The sequence below is a fragment of the Typopeltis vanoorti genome, chromosome 12 (genome assembly GCF_054136105.1).
Source record: "Typopeltis vanoorti isolate ZY-2024b chromosome 12, IOZ_Tvanoo_1.0, whole genome shotgun sequence".
NCBI classification, from domain to species: Eukaryota; Metazoa; Arthropoda; class Arachnida; order Uropygi; family Thelyphonidae; genus Typopeltis; species Typopeltis vanoorti.
Window position 1 is genome coordinate 73,132,632 of NC_143560.1, and position 26,985 is coordinate 73,159,616.

At 37.1% G+C, this 26,985-nt stretch overlaps 1 protein-coding gene across 3 annotated transcripts in view; it reads right to left on the reverse strand.

The window, feature by feature from the left end:
• LOC150100885 (putative peptidoglycan muropeptide transporter SLC46) overlaps positions 1-26,985 on the reverse strand; it is an 87,083-nt gene that overhangs the window by 41,745 nt on the left and 18,353 nt on the right. For all 3 annotated transcript variants that reach the window (XM_090401491.1, XM_090401492.1, XM_090401490.1), the window contains exon 3: positions 22,125-22,364. In XM_090401491.1, the coding sequence (XP_090257617.1) occupies positions 22,125-22,364 (240 nt within the window). The remainder of the gene's footprint in view (positions 1-22,124; positions 22,365-26,985) is intronic.

A 26,985-nucleotide genomic window follows, 5' to 3' on the forward strand; every position in this document is an offset into this window, starting at 1 on the left:
AAGTGTATCTAGAAACAGAAGTGTGTTCTGTTTTTCAATCTCAATTGTGAACTGTATGTGTTTGTGTTGTTTGTTTAGGTGGCTAAGGAAAGTATCTAGTGTCTGGAGGCCATGAGACCAGACTGCGAAAACATCGTCAACATATCTAAGCCAGAAACACACAATACTTCATAAACATAACCAAAGACATTATATTAGAAAAAGATGATTTATTAGTCAGTTTTGACGTATCTGCTCTCTTTATGAATGTCCCAATCAATGACACAATCCTTCTTTTACAGAACAAATTCCCTCCAGATATCACGGCACTCTTTGTACATGTATTATGTTCTGGTTATTTTGTATGGCAAAACGCTTTCTACCTACAAAAAGAAGGCACAACCGTGGGCTCGCCATTATCCCCCCCCCCTACTGCTAACTTTTATATGGAACATTTTGAGCAACATGCTTTAGATTCCTCTCCTTTAAAACCCAAAGGAGATTGTTTTAGAAAAGAAACATCAGCAATATAAAGATAAACCAGAAGAGTTTTTTATAAGAAAAAAGGATGAACTGAAATTTCAGAAGTCCTTCATGAATGAAAACAACTGTTAGAAATAAATCATTAGTTAAAGCTTTGTTTATAACAGCTTTGCATATTGCAAAATCAAAGAAACCATTTACAATAGGCAAAAGTTTATTGAAACCTTGCATCATTAATATTTGCAAGGAACTGTTTGAAATATCAGAGGCTAATAAAATTAAGGAAATACCTATGTCAAAGGATATTATTTGTCATAGAACTAAGCTGATTATGGATGATCTCCAAGAGTAGTTAATTCAAAATATTAAAAATTCTCCATGGTATTCACTACAAATAGATGAATCAACTGACATTTCCAATAAGCATATCTGTTTGGGATATGTACAACATATTGACCATAAAAAATAAGATATATTTGAAGAAATGTTGTTTTGTTTAGAATTAAAAATTGATACAACAAGTGAAAGTATATTTAACAAAATAAATTCATTTTTCACATCCAATGACTTACAGTGCCAAAACTGTATCAGAATCTGTACAGATGGTGCAGCTGCTATGATAGGTCGTCATATCAGTGTTGTCTCTCGAATAAAACAAATTGCAAATTCTAATATAATGGTTACTCATTGTTTCATACATAGAGAATAACTAGCTTCTAAAGAAATGAGTCTGGAATTATATGAAGTAATGATGTGTAGCAGAGTAGCTTATGTTGTTAACAACAAAAGATGTGGTAATACTAGTGACTTGCAAATGTTCTTTGTCTAAAGTCCAATTTATGCCACATCATCATCATCATCATCATCATCATCATCATACGTATCAAGGATTTAGGCCTAGTATGGCCTGTTCCGGACTTAGAAGTCATCGTTGAATTGTTTAAGAGGATGTCCTGGTTTTCTTTTTCCTAATGGCTTGTACTTTAAGGCTTGTTTTGGTAATCTTTCTGTTTTCATTCTTTGAACGTGTTCCATCCATCTATGTTTACTATCAGGGATCAAAAGGAAACAGATGGAATTGCAAAGGGTTCTAAAATGAAGAAGCAGAAAGGGAAATGGCCCCAGTCCAGCATGGAGAGATCACATCGAGTGAGTGGTATCAGTGGAAATAGCTGTAGATCCAGAAATGAGTTGTTGTGTTTGTATACCAATGCTAGAAGTATAAGAAACAAGGCGGATGAAATGGTTGCACTAATTGCGGCTGTGCACCCAGAGATTGTCGGAATAAGTGAGACATGGTTAGATGAGGATGACATCCTGACAGGAATAGAGATGGAAAGGTATGATGTGTTTCGTGAGGATAGAAGGGGTAAAAAGGGAGGGGGGAGTGCTATTGATGATAGCGAAAGAGTTATGTCCATACAAGGTAGAGATGCAAGAGGGAAATGGGGCCAGTGGTTTTGAGGCAGCATGGTGTGAGATAGAGGTGAATAGAATCAAATACTTGGTGGGATGTTGTTATAGACCTGGTAATGTGGATGGTGGTGATAGTGAAATGTATAGTCAATTAAGCCAAGAAAATAAGAAAAGGGTGATCATTATGGGTGATTTTAATTATGGCAATATAGACTGGAATGAAGAGATAGCAACTGGAAGTAAAGAAAATGAGTTTCTTGAGTTTTTGAGGGATAATTACCTCAGACAGTATGTAACAGAGGGCACAAGAGGATTAAGGGTCTTGGATTTGGTCATCTCATCGGAGGATGTAATTATCAATGCGGTATCAAATCATCCACCAATTGGTGAAAGTGACCATGAGGTGATTACTTGGGTGGTTGCCAGCAGTGCAAGGACCCCTGTGAAAAAAGGGTATATGTGGAACTACAAGGGGGGTGATTATGAAGAGCTCAGGAGACAGCTTGCAGGTGTAGCATGGAATGAGGAGTTAGCTGGAAAAGAGATCAATGCAGTTTGGGGGATTTTCAAAAAATATTTAGTGGATGCAATGTCTAAATGTATACCACGGGTGAGAAGGTTAAATAAGGTAGGTGTGAGATGGATGAATAAAGAGATTAAGCATGCAATACAGAGAAAAAGGGCATTGTGGAGGCAGCATAAGAGAAGTGGAAGTAACCAATTTCATGAGGTCTACAAAGACCAGGCAAGGAGGGTGACTTGGTTGGTGAGAGTAGCTAAAGAGAGGTATGAACAGCAGTTAGCTAATGAATCTAAAAAGAATCCTAGGGAGTTCTTTCGATATGTAGCCAGCAAAAGAAAGAATGATTATGGAAGGATGACATTGATTGGAGGAAATGGTATAAAGACAGCTGTTGCAGAATGTGTGGTGGAGATACTTAATGAGCAGTTCATAAAGATCTTTCAATCTTGTGAATGTGACTTCATGGAGAGATTAAGAGCAGTTGATGATGGGGAGGAGAGACTGACTGTAAGTGAGCAAGAGGTGTTTGGGGAGTTGAGTAAACTAGATGTAAATAAGGCTGTGGGACTTGATAATATATCACCGCGTATTCTGAAGGAATGTGCCAGAGAGTTGACACCTGCCTTGACATATTTTTTTAATACGAGTCTTGCACTTGGTCAAGTCCCTAAAGAGTGGAAGGAAGGCAAGATTGTGCCACTTCATAAAGGAGGTGATCGAACTCAAGCATCAAACTATAGGCCTATCTGTGTGTCAGGTGTTGTGGTTAAGTTGTTGGAGAAGCTTGTGAGAACTAGGATCCAGAGTTGGGTTGACAACAATGGTATAATCTTTGATGGACAGCATGGATTTGCTCTTATTACAATAAAGTGACTGCTTCCTTGGACAGAGGAGAAGGATACACAGTAATATACTTGGATTTCGCAAAAGCTTTTGATAGAGTACCTCATGATAAGTTGACAGTCAAACTAGAGCAGATGGGATTGGATATTAGATTAGTGCATTGGATTGGAGACTGGCAATCTGATAGGTATCAACAAGTTGTGTATGGGGGTGCAATATCCAGGAAAAGGAAAGTCACTAGTGGAGTGCCTCAGGGATCTGTTTTAGGGCCATTACTATTTAACTTGTATATTAATGATATTGGTGAAGATTTGGATGGAGATATTCAGTTGTTTGCAGATGATGCAAAGTTGGGACGAACCATAAAGAGTAGTGAAGATGTTGTGGCCTTGCAAGAAGACTTGAATAAATTGAGTGATTGGGCAAGCAAATGGGGATGTGAGTTCAATGTTGCAAAATGTAAAGTTTTAAAATTTGGAAAACAAAGATGGGATGCAGAATTTATGCTTGGTGAGAATATATTGTTGGAAGTAGAGGAAATAAGAGATCTGGGAGTGATAGTGGATAAGGATCTAAAATTTAGGGGACACATCGCCAAAATTGTGAAGATAACACAAAGACTTCTGGGAATGATGAGGAGGACACTGACGTGTAGAAGTAGGGAGATTCTTGTTCCATTGTATAAGGCTTTGATTAGGCCACACATGGACTATTGTGCCCAGATTTGGTCACCTGGTTTTCAGAAGGATGAAGAGATGTTGGAAAGGGTCCAAAGGCGACTGACTAAGGTAGTTTCTGACCTCTGGAATGTCGAGTATGAGGAAAGATTGAAAAGATGTAATTTACAGAGTCTAGTGGAGAGAAAGAAGAGGGGAGATATGATAGAGACCTACAAGTTGGTAAGGGGTTGTTATAGGATCAATGGTGGAGAAGTTCTACAGAGAATAGTGGGAGATCAGGGGAGAACCAGAGGTCATCCCTGGAAACTGTATAAAGAGGGTGTGAGTAGGGGAGTGAGAGGCAGGTTTTTTTCATGCAGAGTTGTGAATGATTGGAATGCCTTGCCTGAGAGTGTGGTGTCTGCAAGGAGTTTGAATGTGTTTAAGACCCGGTATGATGAGATGTGTGTGAGATAAAAGGACCTCCTAGATGAGTCTTTGACTCCATGAGGTCTTGTTTAATAATAATAATAATAATAATATTTTTTAATTTTTTCAATTACTGGTTCTTGGTTTAATTCTTTCATAATATCTTCGTTTCTTTTGTGATCAAATAGGGTATACTTTGCAGTTTTTCTCATAAACTTCATTTCTGCCGTTGTTAATCTTTGTTTGTCTTTTTGTTTTATTGTCCAGATTTCGCTTCCATACATTAAGACCGGTAGGGCTAATGTATTGTATACTTTTAGCCTGGTTTGTTTTTGAACTAGGTTTGGTTTAAATATAGAGTTAATTACTCCTGTTATTTTTAAATATTTTGCAATTTTTATGTTTATATCTTTTTCATTTTCATAAGTGATCATACATCCTAGGTAGTTAAATGAATTCACCTGTTCTGAGATCTTGTTATCTAATACTATTTTAGTTCTTGCTGGATCTTGTCCTTTAAAGGCCATAGTTTTTGATTTTTCCGTTGATATTATCATACCATAATCTTTGGATATCTCATTTAGATTTAAAATAGCTTTCTGTAAGTTATCTTCAGAATTTGTAATTATTATTTGGTCGTCTGCAAAGGAGATGTGTGTGAGATAAAAGGACCTCCTAGATGAGTCTTTGACTCCATGAGGTCTTGTTTAATAATAATAATAATAATAATATTTTTTAATTTTTTCAATTACTGGTTCTTGGTTTAATTCTTTCATAATATCTTCGTTTCTTTTGTGATCAAATAGGGTATACTTTGCAGTTTTTCTCATAAACTTCATTTCTGCCGTTGTTAATCTTTGTTTGTCTTTTTGTTTTATTGTCCAGATTTCGCTTCCATACATTAAGACCGGTAGGGCTAATGTATTGTATACTTTTAGCCTGGTTTGTTTTTGAACTAGGTTTGGTTTAAATATAGAGTTAATTACTCCTGTTATTTTTAAATATTTTGCAATTTTTATGTTTATATCTTTTTCATTTTCATAAGTGATCATACATCCTAGGTAGTTAAATGAATTCACCTGTTCTGAGATCTTGTTATCTAATACTATTTTAGTTCTTGCTGGATCTTGTCCTTTAAAGGCCATAGTTTTTGATTTTTCCGTTGATATTATCATACCATAATCTTTGGATATCTCATTTAGATTTAAAATAGCTTTCTGTAAGTTATCTTCAGAATTTGTAATTATTATTTGGTCGTCTGCAAAGAGGAGAGTGTTTAAGTTAACTGTAGGTGAAAGTTTAATTCCTTGATGTAAATTTTTACTCCATTTTATTATTATTTCATTTAAGTAGATATTAAAAAGAGTTGCTGAGAGGGGACATCCCTGTCAGACCTCTTGGTTTATCTCTCTTGTATATGATAGCTCATGATTTAATCTTATTTGAGCTCATGATTTAATCTTATTTGTATTTGATTATTTTCATATATACTTGTGACAGCTTTTAGGATATTATTTGGTATTTGTCTTTCTTTTAATATGTTAAATAATATGTTTCTTTTAACTATGTCAAATGCTTTTTCAAAGTCAATAAATGCAATATGTGTTTCTAAATTATATTCTCTTCTTTTCTCTATTATTAATTTTAGGCAGAAGGCTGGGTCTATACATGATCATCCTTTTCTAAATCCATTTTGTACCTCTAGAATAAAGTTTTCGGAATATTTCATTAGTTTGTTATTTAAGATTCTGCTGTATATTTTGTAACATGAATTTAGTATACTGATACCTCTATAGTTTTTAAGGTCATCTCTATTACCTTTCTTAAAGATAGGAATCACAATTGCTTTTTTCCATTTTATTGGGGGGATACCAGTTGAGTAAATTTTATTTAAAAATAATAAGAGTCTTCCTTTGAATCTTGTTCCTGCGTATTTATATAGTTCTGAACCTAGCTTATCTTCTCCAGGTGATTTTCCGTTTCTTTCAGGCTGATTTCTAATTCTTCTTCAGTTATTTCCTTTTCATTTTCATTAATTGTTTGCCAGTTGTCTTTTTTAAAATATTTGTCTGTCCACAGTTCTGTGTAGTAATTTAGAAATTCTTCTAATTTCAATTCAGAGTTTAATTTTATGTTTTCTTTGGTATCTGCATTTAGGTGTTTCAAAATCTTATATACATTGGGTCTTATTTTATATAAATCATGTTCTAAATTAGAAACAAATTTATTCCATGATTCTCTATGTCTTTTTCTGACTTCTCTTTTAGCTATGGCTCTTATTCTTTTATATTCTATTTCATCTTCTAATCTTTTACTGCTTAACCATTTGTGATAGGCTTCTTTTTTCTTTTTGATTATTTCTTTGATTGTATCATCCCAGATCTTCAGTTTTTTTCTTATTGAATTTTTTGGTCTTTCCTAAGCTTTCATTTGCTGCTGCATTTAGTATCGTTTTTATATTAAGCCATTCTATTTCTATTTCTTCATTTTGTTTTATTTTATCTAGATACTGGTTAATTCTTTGTTCATATAGCCATTGTACATTTGTGTCATTCAATAGTCTAGTTTTATTATTATTATTATTATTATTATTATTCAGGCCTCCAAGGAGTCAAAAGACTCATCGAGGGAGGTCCTTCCTAAGAACATAAAGTCTGTCAAGACTCATCGAGGGGAGGTCCCCCCCTGAGAAACACAAAGTTTATCATACCACTCTTTAAACTCACTGACCGTTCTCGCTCCCACCACTCCATCAGGCAATGCATTCCACGGCTCAACCACCCTCCACACAAAGAAACCACTCCTTACCCTCTTGCTCACAGTTTCCTTTCATAACTTCCAGGGATGGCCTCTTGTCATCACTCCTTCCCGCTGATCAACCAAGCGAAAGAACTCCCCAGTGTCAACCCTGTAACCACCTCTCAACAGTTTAAAAGTCTCAATCATATCACCTCTCCTTCTTCTATCCACCAAACTCTGCAATCCACATTCTCTCAGCCGATCCTCATAACTATCCTTGTACAGTCCTGAAACCATCTTTGTCATCCGTCTTTGTATCCTTTCCACAGTTAATTTATCCCCTTCAAATCCTGGGGACCAAATCTGAGAACAATAGTCCAAGTGTAGTCTGATCAGAGACTTATACAACGGAATGATAACCCTCTTATCTCTGCAGGTCAGTGTCCTTCTCATAATAGCAGCAATCCTCTGTGTTACCTTCACCACCTTTGCAATATGTCCCCTAAACTTCAGATTTCTATCAATCATCAACCCCAGATCTCGTCTCCCCTACTTCCTCCAGTATAACTCCTCCCATAGAATATGCAGCGTCCCATCGATGTTTCCCAAACCTCAAGACCTTACATTTTGCTGCATTAAACTGACACTCCCCATTCATTTGCCCATCTATCTAGCTTATTTAAATCCTCTTGCAGGGCTACCACATCTGCACTATTACTAATAATCCTTCCCAGCTTCGCATCATCCGCAAACAACTGAATATCCCCCTGCAATCCACTGGCTATGTCATTGATATAAAGGTTAAACAATATAGGTCCTAGTACTGAGCCCTGTGGGACCCCACTTGTAACCCTCTGCCTCCTGGAAACTGCTCCACCATACACAACTCTCTGATACCTATCAGACAGCCAATCCTGAATCCAGTTGACCAATCTGACATCCAGACCCATGTGCTGCAACTTAAATATCAGCTTATCATGTGGCACCCTGTCAAATGCCTTCGCCAAGTCTAAGAAAATTGCAGTATATGCCTTTCCCTCATCTAATGCTCTTGTAACTTTATTATAAAAGGCTAGCATATTGCTAAAACAAGAGCGTCCTTTCACAAATCCATGTTGATTCTCACAGATAACATTACCCTCATCTGCCCAATGCTCTACACGGTCCCTCACTACTTTCTCCAAGATCTTAACAACTACTGATGACACACAGACTGGCCTATAATTAGACACTTCCAGTCTGTTACCACCCTTATGCAATGGCACTATCTTACCTTCCTTCCATTCCCTGGGCACCTTTGCCAAAGCCAGACTTTCATTGAAAAGCCACGTTAAAGGTATTGTCAATTCCCTAGCACATTCTCTCAAAACTCGTGGCGAAATACCATCCAGTCCCACAGCTTTACTGACATCCAGAGTACTCAGTATCTGAAACACACTCTCCTCCTGTACCTCCAGACCTCGTACCAGTCCTATCCCTCTAGCATTAAAACTGACTCCTCTAGGATGAAATACTCCAATAAAGTGTTCACTGAACAATTCCACTATGTCCTCTGCATCAGTCACTCTATTCCCATTTTTATCCCACAATATCATTCTTCCACAGTCATTTCTCCTCCTACTGGCCACATAGCTAAAAAATTCCCTAGGATTTTCTTTGGATCTTAGGGCCAATCTCTTCTCATATTCCAGTTTCGCTTTCCTTACCACACGAGTCACTCTTCTGGCCTGTGTCTTATATTCCTCATGCATCTCTTCACCTGTCTCCTTATATCTCTTCCATAGCCTCTTTTTCGCATGCAATTCCTGTTTAATATTGTTTGTCATCCACTTTACTCCAAATTGCGCCCTCTTCTTCACTCGTGGTATACAACTTACCATTGCTGATAACAAATATTCTTTCACAATTTCCCACGCACTGGTGATATCCCGGCCTTCCAATTCCTCCCTCCATGAAACTTCCCGAAGTTGACGTCTAAGACTATTATAATCACCTGCCTTATAATTCCACATAAGTTCCCGTCTCTTTGATACTCCTGCATGTCTATTCATTTTCCAAGTCAACACCATATGATCACTCTCTCCAACTGGTGGGAGAGACATCAACTCAGTTATTATCAACTCTTCTGATGCTATAACCAAATCCAAAATTTTTGAACCTCTTGTTCCCTCTGTTACATGTTGCCTAAGACATTTGTCCCTCAAGAATTCTAGAAATTCCATTCCCTTATTGTTACATGCATCTTCCTCTCTCCAATTTATACTACTGAAGTTAAAATCTCCCATAACAATCATTCTTCTTGCACTTGCCAAACTTAGCTGTCTAAACATCTCCTGGTCCCCATCCTCTGTGCTCCTGGGTCTGTAGCAACACCCCACAAAATATCCTGTCTTGCCTACCTCTACCTCACACCATACGCTCTCAAAATCATTTGTCTCACTTCCTTCCAAATTCTCCACTCTTAGAGGACATAGGTCATCACTTATCATAAGCAGCACCCCACCACCACGCTTTCCCCTCCTATCCTGGCGAAAAATGCTATACCCAGCGACTTCTATTCCTGTTGTTATATCCCCTTCTGTCAACCACGTCTCAGTGATCGCAATAATTTTTGGCCAGGCTGATGCTATCTGCGCCACCAATTCCTCTCCCTTATTCCGGATACTCCTGGCATTAGTATACAGCATATAAATGCCATTGTTTCTATACCCAGCATTATCCCTTCTAGACTCCACTGGGCTCAGTCTTACCCGACATTGTCTCCTTTCTCCCAAGTATCCATTCCCACAAGAGTCCACCCCTGCTATCATTCTCCCTAGGACACACTGACTCGTTCAGAACAGCAATCTCTCCAGATGCCTACGTCCTTCCTCATTCAAATGTAAACGGTCTCTCGCATACAACTCCTCTCTTTCCTCAAATGCACTCCAAGCATCCACATATACCAGTCCTCTCTTGTCACACATTCTCGCTATTATGCCATTCAATATCACCGCTCTTCTGCTCATTTTATAAACAAATGTTTCAATTTTTCTTTCTGTTCTTGTTACTTGTAGCCATTTAGGTGGTAATCTTAATTTTATTTTAACAAGGAAGTGGTCACTGCTTATTTCGTATCCTCTGTGAACTCTAACATCTAGTGAAAATTTTGATGTCTTTTCATTTAATATGAAGTAATCTAATATTGATTTCCATCCTCTTGCTGCCCAAGTATATTTATGTATCTTTACGTTTATAGAAGGAATTCATTATTTTTAGGTTATTATAAACTACAAAGTCGATCAATTTTTTACCATTTCTGTTTAGAGTGTGTTCTCCATGTATTCCTATATTATTATTAATTTTCGTGTTTCCAATTCTTGCATTTAAGTCTCCTGCTAAAATTATGTAATCATTTTTATTTATTTTATTATATATGTTTTGTAGCTGATTATAAAAATCAATATTATCCTGTTCTCTTCCTTCTTCTGGGTCATATAAACCAATTATTGTTAAATAGCCTCTATCTATTTTTATTCTAGCTTCTATTATTCTTTCATTCCATAATTTATAATGTTTTAACTGTTTTGAAAGGGAGTTATGAATCCAAATCATGACTCCTGCTTGTGCTCTTTGGTCTCTGTCGACTCGACTGTATATCACATTAAAATTTTCAGTTCTCATAGTTCCTTTTAATTTCTTTTTTGTTTCAGTGATTACTGAAATTTATGCCACAAATATGTGAAATGCACTTTTAAGAATGTAATAGGACAATATAACATTAAAACAAAAATATTTTCGTGTCAAATGATGAGACCACAGGCATAGCTATGTTTTTAATAGCCTTGGCAAATTCATATCTGTGTACCATGAAACCAACAAATATGTGCTGATATTTGGTATAATGTTATCCTTGCTTTAACACCAAAATTTAATACCCACAAGGAGCATTATATTGAAGTTATACTGTAATAAATTAATAAAAGCATGCAACTGTAACTAGATTTTTCTTCAACAATGTTCAACAATATGATTTTTCATAACAATGTTCAACAAGATTCAATAAAGGATTATTATTATTATCCAGGCCTCCATGGAGTCAAAAGACTCATCATGGGAGGTTATTTTTAGGAAATAAAAAGTTTATCATACCATTCCTTGAACCCATTGACCGCTCCCACTCCAACTGCTCTCTCAGGCAATGCATTCCAAGGTTCAACCACCTTTCACACAAAGAAACCATTCCTCATCCTCTTGCACACAGCCTCCTTTTGTAACTTCCAGGGATGGTCCCTTGTCATCGCACCTTTCCACCATTCCATCAAATGAAAGAACTCTCCAATGTCTACCTTGTAACTGCCTCTCAACAGTTTAAAAGCCTCGATCATATCACCTCTGCTTCTTCTATCCACCAAACTCTGCAGTCCACATTCCCTCAGCCGATCCTCATAACTCATATTGTACAGTCCTGAAACCATCTTTGTTATCCACCTCTGTACCCTTTCCACAGTCAATTCATCCCCTTCAAATCCTGGGGACCAAATCTGAGAACAATAATCTAAGTGTGGTCTGATCAGGGCCTTATACAATGGAATGATAACTGTTTTATCTCTGCAGGTCAGCGTTCTTCTCAGTATTGCAGCAATCCTCTGAGTTACCCTCACCACCTTTGCAATATGCTCCCTGAATTTCAAACAATCATCACCCCCAGATCTCGTCTCCCCTACCTCCTCCAGTACAGCTCCTCCAATCGAGTATGTATCCTCCCATCGATGGATCCCAAACCCCAAGACTTTATATTTTGCTGCATTGAACTGACAACCCCATTTATTTGCCCATCCATCTAGTTTATTCAAATCCTCTTGCAGGGCTGCCACATCTGCATTATTACTGATAATCTTCCCAACTTCACATGACCTTCCCAACTTCCGCAAACAACTGAATGTCCTCTTGCAATCCATTGATATCATTGATATTGCCCCATCATACACAACTCTCTGATACCTATCAGTCGGCCAATTCTGAATCTATTTGACTAACCCAACATTTAAACCCATGTGTTGCAACTTAATTATCAGCTTATCATATGGCACCCTGTCAAACGCCTTTGCAAAATCCAAAAAAATGGCAGTATATCCCTTTACCTCATCAACTGCTCTTATCACTTTATTATAAAAGACAATCATATTACTAAAGCAAGAGCGCCCGTTAACAAATCCATGTTGATTCTCACAGATAACATTACCCTCATCTACCCTGTAAGGATTTTTGTCACGAAGACTTGCGAATTCTCTTTAAACTGTGTACTGGTGGCAAGGAGGCGCGGCAGTCATAACAACGGAAGCAGACGACGCTTAGGACTTCTTTTAGCAAAGTTTCCGCCGAGTGGTATCCATTTTTTTTTTAAAAATATGCCCGAAGTGAGAGAACAAGTACAACATTAGTGTTTGAAAGCAAATATAATTTTCTAGTTACATCATGTGCTACAGTATAATAGGTCATCGGCATTGCAAAAAAGAGCTATGAGTTAATTTCAGCGAGCATTCATTCTACGTAATGATCAAGACTTTCACCAGCTTTACCATTCATCACGAGTCCGAGTTTTACTGGCGCAGTCGATAGGACCTACAAGGTGAGAGCAATTCGTTATGTAAATGCATGCTCCCATGTTTTTAGAGTTCTATTTTGATTATTTGGGCGAAAGTCTGTTTTAATACAAAACAAAAAAAAATGGCGTTCGGAGTTTGTTCCATCCTGGAACAGTAGTAGTTTTGATTTCTCGCCAGAGAAAGAATACATCAGTATTCAAATTTTCTTCCATCCTGGAACAGTAGTACAATAGTTTGGATAAAAGAAAAACACGGCAGTGTTCAAGCTATATTTTCGTCCCAGATAAATCAGAATAGTTGTTTTTTTTTTTTTTCATTTTAAATTTATTTTGTTCTGTTCTGCATTTACCGATTTGTCCTGTTTTGCATGTTTGTTCCATCTTGGAATAGTAAGTACTTGTGATTTCTCGCCAGAGAAAGAAACAGTGTTATCATAGTTCATTTTTGCATACTGTTTTGATAGTTCTGTTTCGAGATTTAAGTTATTATATAGTAGCGGTGTAAAATCGAAACTATTTCTTTTTTGTTTTGGTTTTGTTTTTATATATCCACACACACACACACACACACACACACACACACACACACACACACACACACACACACACACACACGTGTATATATATATATATATATATTTGTGTATTTGAAAGTGTAGTAAATTGTGTAGTTGAAGTTTTTTTTTTTATCTGATAATATTGTAAGATTTATCTATGTTTACAAATGATATGTTGAATTTAGTTATGAGTCCCATAATCGCCAAATATATACATCTCTTTCTGGGCATTTAAAAAAAAAAAATTGCAATTGATTCCTTTTTAAGGGTGATTTTTTTTTTATCAGTAAAGAGAGTTATTGTTAAGCACCATGGCTTATTTAACCAAAGGTCGAAAGGAAGATTTACGTAAATTGGCTGAAGAATTGGGAGAGAAGCCAACTGTTGAAATGAAAGTAATAGATCTTAAAATGATTATTATGGGAAGTAAATTTTATGAAGAAGAATTTGTTAAAGGGATGTTGGAGACGATTATTAGTACCAGACTCGAGGAAGAAGTGATGAAGAAAGAAGAATTAGAAGCTCAACGGCAGAAGGAAGAACTAGAAGCCAAATGCCGGAAAGATGAATTGGGAGCCCAACAGAAAAGAGAACAAATGGAGTTCGAGTTGAAGAAACTGGAAATTGAAGCATGTGTTCAACCGACCTCAACTCCAGTATCCAGTGACAATAAACCATATTGTCTTGAACTAATTAAGCTAATGCCTAGGTTTAGATTACAAGAGGATGACATTGTGATATACCTATCCCTGTTTGAAAGACAAGCTAAGAGAACCAAAATAGATGTTAAAGACTGGATATCATGTCTCTTGACTTTGTTACCATTTGAGATTGTCCAATTAATTGGTAGAGAGTCAGAAGAAAATTGCAAAGATTATGAATATATTAAAACAATTCTACTAAAGAGATTTAGACTGAATCCTGAAAGTTTCAGAAAAAAGTTTGTGATGCACCAAAAGGTTGCTGAAAAATCTTGGAGGGATTTCTGTTATGAAATAACTAATTATTTCGAAGAGTGGATTGGTGGCCTTGATATCAAGGATTTTGAAGGGTTAAAAGATCTAATTATTACGGATCAACTGAAGAAGAAAGTACCACATGAAGTGAGAGAACATCTCTTAGACGACTGGGCAAAATTCGTTTCTCCAACCAAGTTAGCTGACAGATTGGACGAATACGACAGTGTTCATAGTACATCAAGGAAGCCCATTGGAGCTATTCAGAAGGACAAGGTTACTGAAAAGTTTAGACCTTATACTCCACCTGCTGAGCGAACATTCAAGAATAAGTTATTATCTCCCTCTCAAAGTCCACCGAGATGGTACCAGCCGCGGCGAATTGATGATTCACACAAGCCTCACTACAAACCAACTTGTTTTACTTGTAGAAAGGAAGGTCATATCGCCAAGTTTTGTATGAAAAATAGTCAGCCAAAAGGTACTCCTGCTACAGCACACAGTAACCTATTCAAACGTCTACCACTGGGGATGACAATAAATCAGGTGTGTTGACTGCCAAAATTTCCATTCCAGAATCCAAATCAGTGGACATTGGTCGAAACATAGATGATTTGAAGGTCGTCAAAATCAAATGCGGAAGTAGGGTTTTAAATGGAATAATAGATACGGGAGCGCAAAGATCGGTAGTGCGCGAAGATTTAGTGGCAGATATGCCCCATGATGGAGAAAGTAAGATAGAAATATCTTCTGCTTTTGGAGAAAATGAAATAACACCCTTGAGAATTTTTGAAATGAAAATTGATGATAATTTACATGGTAATGTTCCAGTCACATGTGCCGTCTCAAGGAGACTGGTTACTGATCTGCTACTGAGCTCCTCTGCCTGTGAAATACTGGTCGATAGCGTCGAGCTACATGAGAGTAGTCATCTTTGGGAGACACCAGTTCTGAAATCAAAAGATTTAAGTGATAAACGGTCAGAAGATGATGAAGACGAAGACATGCCTTCGAAAATAACCAGTACAGCATTGGCAGTCAGTACAATAGAGTCCCCACCAGGTGCAGAAAATGAGTGTATACCAGAAAAAACAAAATTCGAATTCGGCAAACTTCAAGAGGATGATGAGATGCTCCGAAGGTGTTTTGAATGGACAAAAAGGCAGAAAAATGCCTATGCGTTTGACAATGGGGTTCTGCTTCATAATGAACATATTTGTGGTGAGAATATTAGACAAGTAGTGCTACCGTGTGTGAAACGAGAAAATGTCTTAAAGATGGCACATGAAATCCCTCTTGCTGGCCATCTCGGCGAAAAGAAAACCCGTCAGCGAATCGAGTACTCATTCTTTTGGCCTACCATTAAACAAGATGTGAAAAAATATTGCGAAAGCTGCAAGGAATGTCAAATGAGAAGGACTGTTACATATAGAGATAGAATCCCCATACGACCTATCATCAGACCAGAAACTCCGTTTGAGGTATGGAGTGTGGATTGTGCCGGACCGTTAGAACCTCCATCGGGAAGAGGACATCGATTCATAATATGTGCTGTTGATTCATGCACTAGATGGGCCGAAGCCATACCTGTCAAGGAAATAAGTGCTAAAACTACATGTAATGTTCTGATGAGGATTTTTACTCAGACGGGATTTCCTAAAATGGTCTGTACCGACCAAGGTACGAATTTCACATCTAAACTCACTCAAGCTTTTGAAGATCAGCTAGGCATAGCTGATCTTCAAAACGTTTTTCCACTCCAGGACATCCTGAGAGTATGGGCGCTGTCGAACGTTGGAACAGAACTTTAAAAGAGATGATGAATAAGAATATACAGGAGCATGGAAGAAACTGGGATTTACATCTTCCCTATCTTCTATTCGCATACCGAGAAGTACCACATAGCACTACTGGGTTATCACTTTTCCAGATGGTATATGGAAGATTACCTCCAGGCCCCTTATCTTTGTTAAAGGAAATTTGGACTGGTGGACGAGGCATCCTAACCACTGCCTCTCGCTCGATTGAAAATTATTTACAAGAGCTTCTTGAAAATCTAAGAAAAGCTCATGAAATTGCATCCGAGAACGCCAAAGGGTCTCAAGAACAATACTCCTCCAGATATAATCTTCGTTCCAAAGAAAAATCCTTCATTGTTGGTGAAAAGGTTTTAGTATTGTTACCTTCATCCTCTCATAAGCTTCTAAATACTTGGACAGGACCTACTACAGTCGTCCAACTTACTAGACCACATTCTGCAAAGGTTGAGATGAAGGATGGAAGTATCAGGGAGCTCCACATAAATAAGCTTCGACCATATATTCAAAAAATTAATCATGTCGGTCTAGTTTTCGAGCTAGATGAAGATTTCGGAACACTCCACTATGCACCCGCTGACAAGATGAATAAATCAGTTGAAGATATTAGGAAACACCTTGAGGATATGAAAGCTCTCTTGACGGGAGAACAAAAACAAGAACTTTTTGACATCCTCCGGAAATATGCAGATGTTTTTAGTTCCAAACCTGGTCATGCCAAAGTTGATGGACACTCCATCAAAGTTACAGAGAACTGTTCCCCTAAGAGACTCAAACCCTATAGGGTGCCAATCACTCTACAAAAGGAAGTAGATCAACAAGTCAAAGAACTGTTAGATATGGGTCTCACCGAGGCAAGTGTCAGTGAATGGCTCATCCCGTGGTTTGTGTGGCTAAGAAAAATGGAAGTGTCAGACTATGCATTGACTTTAGATTGCTAAAAAGTTTTACTATTCCAGATGCTTATCCAATGAAAATAGCTAGAGATTTATTATTTGAGGTAGGACAAGCAAGATTTATCACTGTAGTTGACCTCACCAAGGGTTATTGGCAAATCCCTATGGAAAAGGAAGCAAAGCCCTTCACTGCATTCGTGACACATTCTGGTCACTATCAATGGAACGTCTTACCATTTGAAATGAAGAACACTGGAAGTACATTCCAGAAATCATTGGATAAAGCACTAGCTCCTCATAAGGCATACTGCCGATCTTATATCGACGATTTGGCTATATTTTCTAAAACATGGTCTGAACATCTCACCCATATAGATGAAATCTTCAAAACATTAAGAGAGGTGGGTTTAACAGTAAACCTAGAAAAATGCGAATTCGGGAAAAATTAAGTGAAGTTCCTAGGTCATTTGATTGGATCCAGTCAACATTCCCTGGACCCAGAGAAAGTCGAGGTTATAAAAAGTTTAGCGACACCAGCGACAAAGAAGGAAGTAAGAAGTCTATTTGGGCTGGCTAGCTACTACCGTGACTACATACCACGATTCTCCCAAATTGTATTACCACTGACAAATCTGACTAAGAAAAGTGTCCCAAACAATATTCCTTGGACTACTGATGCTGATGAAGCTTTTACGAAACTCAAAGAAGAGCTTATAAACATGCCTTCTTTGCATACTTCAGATCTTGACAAGCCGTTCCAGTTGTATACGGATGCATCAGCAACAGCAATTGGCGCATGCTTAGCTCAAAACAACGAACAAGGAAAAGAATTGCCCATTGCTTTCTTCAGTAAGAAACTAAATTCCTGTCAAATGAAATGGTCAACCATTGAAAGGGAAGCTTTTTGCGTCTTGGAGGTGTTGAAGAAGTTTGACACATGGGTATTTGGTGCTGAAATACAGGTAATTTCAGATCATAACCCTCTGACCTATCTAACTAAAAGTGCCCCTCATGGTGCCAAGTTGTCCCGATGGGCTTTAGCACTACAACGTTATAATATGACAATTACATATAGAAAGGGTAGTCGTCATGGTAACGCCAATGCCCTTTCCAGATTAAAAACCAATAACATTAATTAATGTTATTGGCTTGTTTCTTAATAATGATTATATATTTTCTTGATGTTTAGTTAATGATGATTATATAGTTTTTTTTTTTGTTTTGTTTGTTTGTAGGAGCTGCATCGCACCATAAAGCTCTCACCTCATTTCTTGTATTTTAGAGTCAATTACTCGCCTGAGTTTTCTTTTAGATGCAACATCGACACTCCTGTGACGGATGTGCTTCCCCCAAAGGGAGTTGTAAGGATTTTTGCCACAAAGACTTGCAAATTCTCTTTAAACTGTGTACTGGTGGTGAGGAGGCACGGCAGTCGTAACAATGGAAGCAGACAACGCTTAGGACTTCTTTTAGCAAAGTTTCCACCGAGTGGTATCCATTTTTTTTTTTTGAATGTGCCCGAAGTGAGAGAACAAGTACAACATTAGTGTTTGAAAGCAAATATAATTTTCTAGTTAGATCATATACTACAGTATAATATATAACAGTATAATTGCAAAAAAGAGCTATGAGTTAATTTCAGCGAGCATTCATTCTGCGTAATGATCAAGACTTTCACCAGCTTTACCATTCATCACGAGTCTGAGTTTTACTTACCCAATGCTGTATACAGTCCCTCACTAATTTCTCCAAGACCTTAACAACTACTGATGACACACAAACAGGCCTATAATTAGACACTTCCAGTCTGCTACTGCCCTTATGCAGTGGCACTATCTTACCTTCCTTCCATTCCCTGGGTACCTTTCCTTCAGCCAGACTTTTGAAATACCATCCAGTCCAACAGCTTTATTGGTATCCAGAATACTCAGTATTTGGAACACACTTTCCTCTTGCACCTCTAAACCCTGATCCTGCCCTCTAGTATTAAAATACTCCAATAAAGTGCTTATTGAACAACTCCACTATGTCCTCTGCATCAGTCGCTCTATTCCCATTTTTATCCCCAATGTCATTCTTCCACAATCGTTTCTCCAGCTACTGGCTACATAGTTAAAAAAATTCCCTAGGATTTTCTTTGGATCTTTGGATCTTAATTAAAATTCATTTTAATTTTGTTAGCGATTCAGGTTGGTGAGAAGGCTATAATCCCTGTATCATTATATTCAACGATTGAAGTGAAGTGGCTTTATCAAAATTTGCTTTAAATTTTGAGAATTTTTTAAATATTCGGGTTTTCAACGATTATCCGGCCTAGTCAACACCCCTTTGTTCATTACATTTAGCGAAAGAACATGTGGCTGTTCTGTCAAAATTTATTTAAGAAATTTCAAATAATTTAAATTTTTATTATCATAAAAGAACCACACATGCCCGGATTGTTACAGGGGCGCTTAGATAGAAATTGCATGCAGGCGGCAAAGATCCTAGCGCCAGCTCTGCTTCTCATATTCCAGTTTTGCCTTCCTCACCATTCTGGTCACTCTCCTGGCCTGCGTCTTATATTCTTCATGTATCTGTCCTCCACCCTTCTCCTTGTATATCTTCCATAATCTCTTTTTCAACTGCAGTTCCTGTTTGATATCGTTTGTCATCCACTTTACACCAAATTGTGTCCGCTTCTTCACCCGTGGAATACAGCTTACTATTGCTGCTAACAAATATTCTTTCACAATTTCCCAAGCACTGATGATATCCTAGCCTTCCAATTCTGCCCTCCATGGAACTGCCCCTAGTTGATACCTAAGACTGCTATAATCACCTGTCTTATAATTCCACATATGTTCCCTTTTCTTTGATACACCTGCATATCTGTTCATCTTCCAAGTCAAAACCACATGGTCACTCTCTCCAACTGGTGGGAGAGATGTCATCTCACATTATCAGCTCTTCTGATGCTATGACCAAATTCAAAACTCTTGTTCCCTCCATCACATGCTGCCGAAGACATTTGTCCCTGAAGAATTCCAGAAATTCTATTCTCTTCTTACTACTTGCATTTTCCTCTTCCCAGCTTATACTGCTGTTGTTAAAATCTCTCATAACAATCATTCTTCTTGCACTTGCCAAGCTCAACTGCCTAAACATCTCCTGGTACCCAACCTCTGTGTTCCCTGGTTTACAGCAACACCCCAATAAATATCCTGTCTTGGGCACTTCTACCTCACACCATATGCTTTCAAAACCATTTGTGTCACTGCCTTCCAAAGCCTCTGCTCTAAGAGGACATAAGTCATCACTTATCATAAGCAGTACTCCACTACCACATTTTCCTTTCCTATCCTGCCAAAAAATGCTGTAACCTGCCACTTCAATTCCGGTTATTATATCATCCTCCGTCAACCACGTCTCAGAAATCCCAATAATCTTTGGCCAGGTTGATGCTATCAGCGTGACCAATTAATTCCTTTATTTCGGATAATCCTGGCATTAGTATAGAGCAGTGCTTCCCAAACTTCTGGATGTCAGGACCCCCTTTGCAAAAATTAAAATATTTCACGGCCTCCCCTCGAAAAAAAATCGTAATAGATATATATTATTATAATATTTATTGTATTTATATTCAACACAAAACATACAAAGTGAATATGGCAAAATTCAAATGCATATATTACATTTTTTGCCTCTTACCGTTTGGTTCTGAAGACGATGCGGGCTGTTCTGGTAAAATATGAAATACCGTCCTTTATTTTGAGTCTGTTTCTGCTTCTTCTGATTGTTCGTGGTAATTTTTTATTATTTATCAGCCACCTATCCATCTCAAGGTTAATTTTTTAACGTAGAATAAATCAAATACTATCACCACTTACTGATACTGGCACACCACAAACTGATAACATGAAATTAGTGAATATTACCTGAATAAGGGAATCCCGGACCAGGAACATTTTTCTCTTTTGTGACTTTTCTCCCTTTAAGGTAATTAAGACTAACGCGAAACAGACAGCAAAGGCAGGTTATTAAAACATGCATATGATTGGTGCGGTATTAACAAAAGATCACGCAACCGAAAGATAAAAGCATAGCTGACAATTGAGTTGAAATGCTAACTCTCTTCAACCGAATTCCATATGTGAAACTGCCATAACATTCATTATATATATATATATTACTTAGTTTTAACACTTTTACGGAATTTTAACACGTTCGGTTGAATTTTATTGCTGCCTTGGGAAATCGAACTCACACACATCTAATTAATAACAATAGTTTTTAGTTAGATACTGTGTTTGCCCATGCAACATATGGTTTTGTTTCAGTCTATACAGCATAGTTTCTGTGTGAGGGGACGTGTGATTCATTAATTAGTGTGTTTTTATCCCAGTTGTCTTTAATTGCACTATTTGTTGAGAAATATATTACACAGACTCCTCATACCTTATTCATTGGCATAATAAAAGTACTTGTTTTTATTGCCTCTGCAGTATAGTGGATGTTATGGAGGGTGTTGTTTACCACTGCAAGCGAGTTACTATCTCCCCACATGAACTTGTTTAAGCTTTTTTTCATGTGTGAAGTATATGCAAAACTTTTACTGGTAACAGAAAACTCGCTGGGATGACAGTGATAATATAAAACGAGTTTTGACATGTATATAAAGACAATATCAACAGTCCCTGATTACGAACGGGTGATGAAAGGGACAGGAAGATTTGGAGCTTCCCTGGAGAGCATTCGAAGTAAATACAAATAACCACTGCTTTGAAATGAAACATATGAATAACCAATATTTACTAATATTCATTAAGCGCCGAAATAGCAGGAAGCAAAGTTTGTGAACCAACACCAATGTGTGAATTTTTCCATTAAAATATAAAAAATAACAAAAAAAGAAATTATAAATAATAAAAGTTAAATACGCTTCTTTTAAAATAAAAAAAATCTGCTTAGTCTTAAAACATTTTAAATTTGTTTTCATTATTTCACGGCCCCCGTCAACAAAACCTACGGCCCCCAAGGGAGCTGCGGCCCACAGTTTGGGAAGCACTGGTATAGAGCATAAAAATGTCACTGCTTCTATACCTATCATTGTCCCCCTCTCAACCCCCCCCCCGGCTCAATGTTTCCTGACAATCATCCCCTTCCCCCAAGCACCCATTCCCACAAGAGGCCATCCCTGCTACCATCCACCCTGGGATTAAAATTACTAAAAAGATAAAAATTATATTTTAAACACCTACCACAATAATAAGTCCACTCTTTCGAAGCTGCTGATCTTAGAAAATTATCTACAGTCATACAAAGGATTCCTATTAAACCTAGTAATCCAGATTTCATTTTGAAAACTTTTGTCAGTAGTGGAATCATTGTCACTATTGCGATGCCATTGCAAACTTGAAATATAGAGTCTACGTTTGAATAAAATGTTACATTCCAACCAAACATTCTATTTGCATATAGATATCCAATAGCTGCCGAACCTAAAGAGAAACCATATATGAGTATATATCAGAGATAACATTTTCATTTCATTATTTAATTTTAACCTTTACACTACTATATTATTATTATTATTATTACTGTAATTAACAAAGCAAACAGGGTTTTTACAGAAGAATGCTATTATTTTAAATTAAAATATTTTCAAACCAAATCTTTGATCACTACTTAACCTAAGAACATAACAAAATAAACAATAGAAAGCTTTGCAATATCTTAAAAAACAAATTTTTGGAACTCAGTGAAGCAAAAATAAAAGCAAGCAAACATGTTTGTTGATCAAGACATGAGACATTTAATAAAGATGGTGAATTTCAAGCAGTTTTGCAAGCAGATGAAAAGTTTATGCCTGGCAGTGGTTCCAGGAAGGAACTTTCTAAGAGGGAAAAATCTGAAATTCACAAATACGGTAGAGTGCACAGTTAAGGAAATGTTGATAACATACCATAAAATGGAGCATAACGTGGTTCTTAAAATCTATTTCCTGTATTCTTATTTGGACATTTTCCCCAATAATCCAGGAGCTGTAGTAATAAAAACAGGGAGAGCTATCTTCAGAGCTCAACTTTAGACTTTAGAAAAATGATACCAGAGCTGATGGAATCCCAACATACTTGCTGATTGGTGTTAGCCATTAATTAAACTACTTTTTCAGATTTTTAATACTTTTTTTATCATTCAGTCTCCGTATCCAGATTATTTTTTTTATCATTTGTAAAATGCATTTTTTAATTTTTGTAAATCTTATGTGCAAAAACATCAACCAGCGTTAATTAAAGTAGATTTTGTAAATAGAGGTTTCTGTGGTTTAGAAGTTCACATGGCATATTCTGGTTATTGGACCACATTTTTTTAATAAGCTATATAAAACACAATGAATTAATAAAAGACCAGACAAGTGTTTCGTAAGTCGTTTGACTTACATCTTCAGGGGTAAAAGGTAACTTAGAGTTTAAAACATAAAGAAAAGAGAAATTACTAGTAATAGTTCATACTATACAGTTGTAGCCATCTGACTATTCAGAAAATTAAAAATCAGAATGCAGATTCAAAGCAGTGCTGAGAAATTTCCAAGAAATTTTCCACCGACACAGGAAGATTTCTTCATGCGGCCTCACACCACCACCACCACCACCACCCTTTGCAAAAAATAGGTCTAATAAAAACCCTAAGGGATAGGGCGTATAACATTTCCAGCACAGAAAAACAGAGAAATGAAGAATTAGAATATCTAACACAAATCTTTCAAAAGAATGGTTATGAAACCAAGACTATCAAAAAAATCCTCCACACACCTCCAACAAGCATCTCTCAGAAACAAGACTTCAAAACCGCTATCATGCTTCCATATATCAAAAATATTACAGACAAGATGGCTAAATTACTTAACAAATATAACATCAAAATAGCCTTTCTGCTACTGGATAAAAAAATTTCGAGATTTTTACATCCCCCGAAACCTCCTCATCATCCTTTAAAAAAACCAGGTGTTTACAAAATTTATTGTTCTTGCAGCATCTGCTACGTAGGACAGACTGGAAGATCGGGGGAAATTCGCATGAACGAACACCAAAAGGATGTGCAAAACAGAAGAGAACACAAATCAGGTTTAGCTTTCCATACCACTTCCACCGGCCACAATGTATCCTGGAAGAAAACAAATATGTCGTACATAGAAAAAAACTGTTACATAAGGAAATTTAAAGTTGCAAACATGCTTAAAATACCAACACAATGCAATGAAAATCAAGGATTAATTCTCCACCAAGTTTGGTCAGCTTTAATAAAAAATATACCTCAATCAGACCTCGGACATTATGAACGTGAACAACAGAACGTGGCATCATCCAGCATTGTTTAAACTCAGCACTGCTTTGAATCTGCATTCTGATTTTTAATTTTATGAATAGTCAGACGGCTACAACTGTATAGTATGAACTATTACTAATAATTTCTCTTTTCTTTGTGTTTTAAACTTTAAGTTACCTTTTAACCCTGAAAATGTAAGTCAAATGACTTACGAAACTTGTCGGGTCTTTTATTAATTCATTGTGTTTTATTAAGCTTATTATAAAAATGTGGTCCAATTACCGGAATATGCCATGTAAAGTAGATTTGTTTGCATTCAGGCAGAGAGTTTACACACACACAATGACTGTTAACTGTTAAATAAAATAATTACAAGATCGATGGAAATGATAAACTCAGTTTTAGGATCACTGTTCACGCTCTAGTCTGTTTAATATCTAGAACCCTCACCTGCAGATAAGAGATTAGCTTATCAGACAGATATCTGAAATTGTATATAGTGGAGCAATATACCTTGGAAGTGGTGTGCTGTGCTGCAGGTGTCTATTTAAAAGCTATTGTTAACTTATATAATGATACTATGAGAAGTTTAAATGTGGACACAGACATAAAGGAGGTGATCGAACTCAAGCATCAAACTATAGGCCTATCTGTGTGTCAGGTGTTGTGGTTAAGTTGTTGGAGAAACTTGTGAGAACTAGGATCCAGAATTGGGTTGACAACAATCGTATTATCTTTGATGGACAGCATGGATTTGCTAAAGGGAGTCATGTTTTAGTAATCTACTTACTTATTACAATAAGGTGACTGCTTCCTTGGACAGAGGAGAAGGATACACAGTAATATACTTGGATTTCGCAAAGGCTTTTGATAGAGTACCTTATGATAAGTTGACAGTCAAACTAGAGCAGATGGGGGTTGGATATTAGATTAGTGCATTGGATTGGAGACTGGCTATCTGATAGGTATCAACAAGTTATGGATGGGAGAGTGATATCCAGGAAAAGGAAAGTCACTAGTGGAGTGCCTCAGGGGTCTGTTTTACGGCCATTACTGTTTAACTTGTATATTAATGATATTGGCAAAGATTTGGATGGAGATATTCGGTTGTTTGCAGATGATGCAAAGTTGGGATGAACCATAAAGAGTAATGAAGATGTTGTGGCCTTAAAAGAAGACTTGAATAAATTGAGTGACTGGGCACGGAAATGGGGATGTGAGTTCAATGTTGCAAAATGTAAGGTTTTAAAATTTGAAAAACAAAGATGGGATGCAGAATTTATGCTTGGTGAGAATATATTGTTGGAGGTAGAGGAAATAAGAGATCTGGGGGTGATAATGGATAAGGATCTAAAATTTAGGGGACACATTGCCAAAATTGTGAAGACAACACAAAGGCTTCTGGGAATGATGTAGAGGACACTGACGTGTAGAAGTAGGGAGATTCTTGTTCCGTTGTATAAGGCTTTGATTAGGCCACACATGGACTATTGTGCCCAGATTTGGTCACCAGGTTTTCAGAAGGATGAAGAGATGTTGGAAAGGGTCCAAAGGCGACTGACTAAGGTAATTTCTGATCTCTGGAATGTTGACCATGAGGAAAGATTGAGAAGTATATTGAAAGATTGAGATTGATGTAATTTGCAGAGTCTGGTGGACAGGAGGAAGAGGGGAGATATGATAGAGACCTACAAGTCGGTAAGGGGTTGTTATAGGATCAATGGTGGAGATGTTCTACAGAGAATAGTGGGAAATCAAGGGATAACCAGAGGTCATCCCTAGAAACTGTATAAAGAGGGTGTGAGTAGGGGAGTGTGAGAAGCAAGTTTTTTTCTTGCAGAGTTGTGAATGATTGGAATGCCTTGCCTGAGAGTGTGGTGTCTGCAAGGAGTTTGAGTGTGTTTAAGACCCGGTATGATGAGATGTGTGTGTGATAAAAGGACCTCCCAGATGAGTCTTTGACTCCATGAGGTCTTGGGGTAATAATAATAAAATTACTTATGATTATTATAAGTAATGTATAAGCAGACTCATAGATAGCACTTATGTAACTTCCATGGATTGCCTCTTTTCTATCTCCAACTTCCTTGACTCTGTAAAAAATCTCTTCTGTATTAATTAATACAAGCTCCTCACCAACATAACGAATGGTCAACCTGTCATTATATCCAACATCCCATGGATTTGATTCTTCTTTGAACCCTTCATAAAATTTGTTCATCTCTTCAAAAACCAAGATAACTAAATCGAGGCCTTGTTAAATGAAACTATATAATGAAACTACAAACACTATTTATTTCTATGTGTCAATATCCTCATTATTGTTATAATCCGTGACTGCATGACTAATACACAGCTTCCAGGGATGACATCTTATCACCTATTACTCTGTATAGTATTTTGCCTATATCTATCTGATAGATATTTCTCACACCAACTTATATGTCTCAATCATCCTATCTCTCTTGCTATCTGCCAAATTCTGCAAAACACATCCCCTCAGTCTGTTCCTTATATTATTATGTAGACCTAAGCAATCAGTCATTTATCCAATGACCATATCTGTTCATGTAAAGCATAATGTGGCTTGATCAGTGCTATGTACAATAGTACCTTTCTCTCCCTGTCCCTAATAATAAGTATCCTTTGCATTATTTGCTGGTCTCATTGGCTAAGTGGTAGCATATTTGCTTGTCACTCAATAGGCTGCAGGTTCAAATCCTATCATGGGCATGGATGCTGGGATGCTGGGAAATATCTTTAGATGGGAGATAAATTTCATCACCCAGTGTG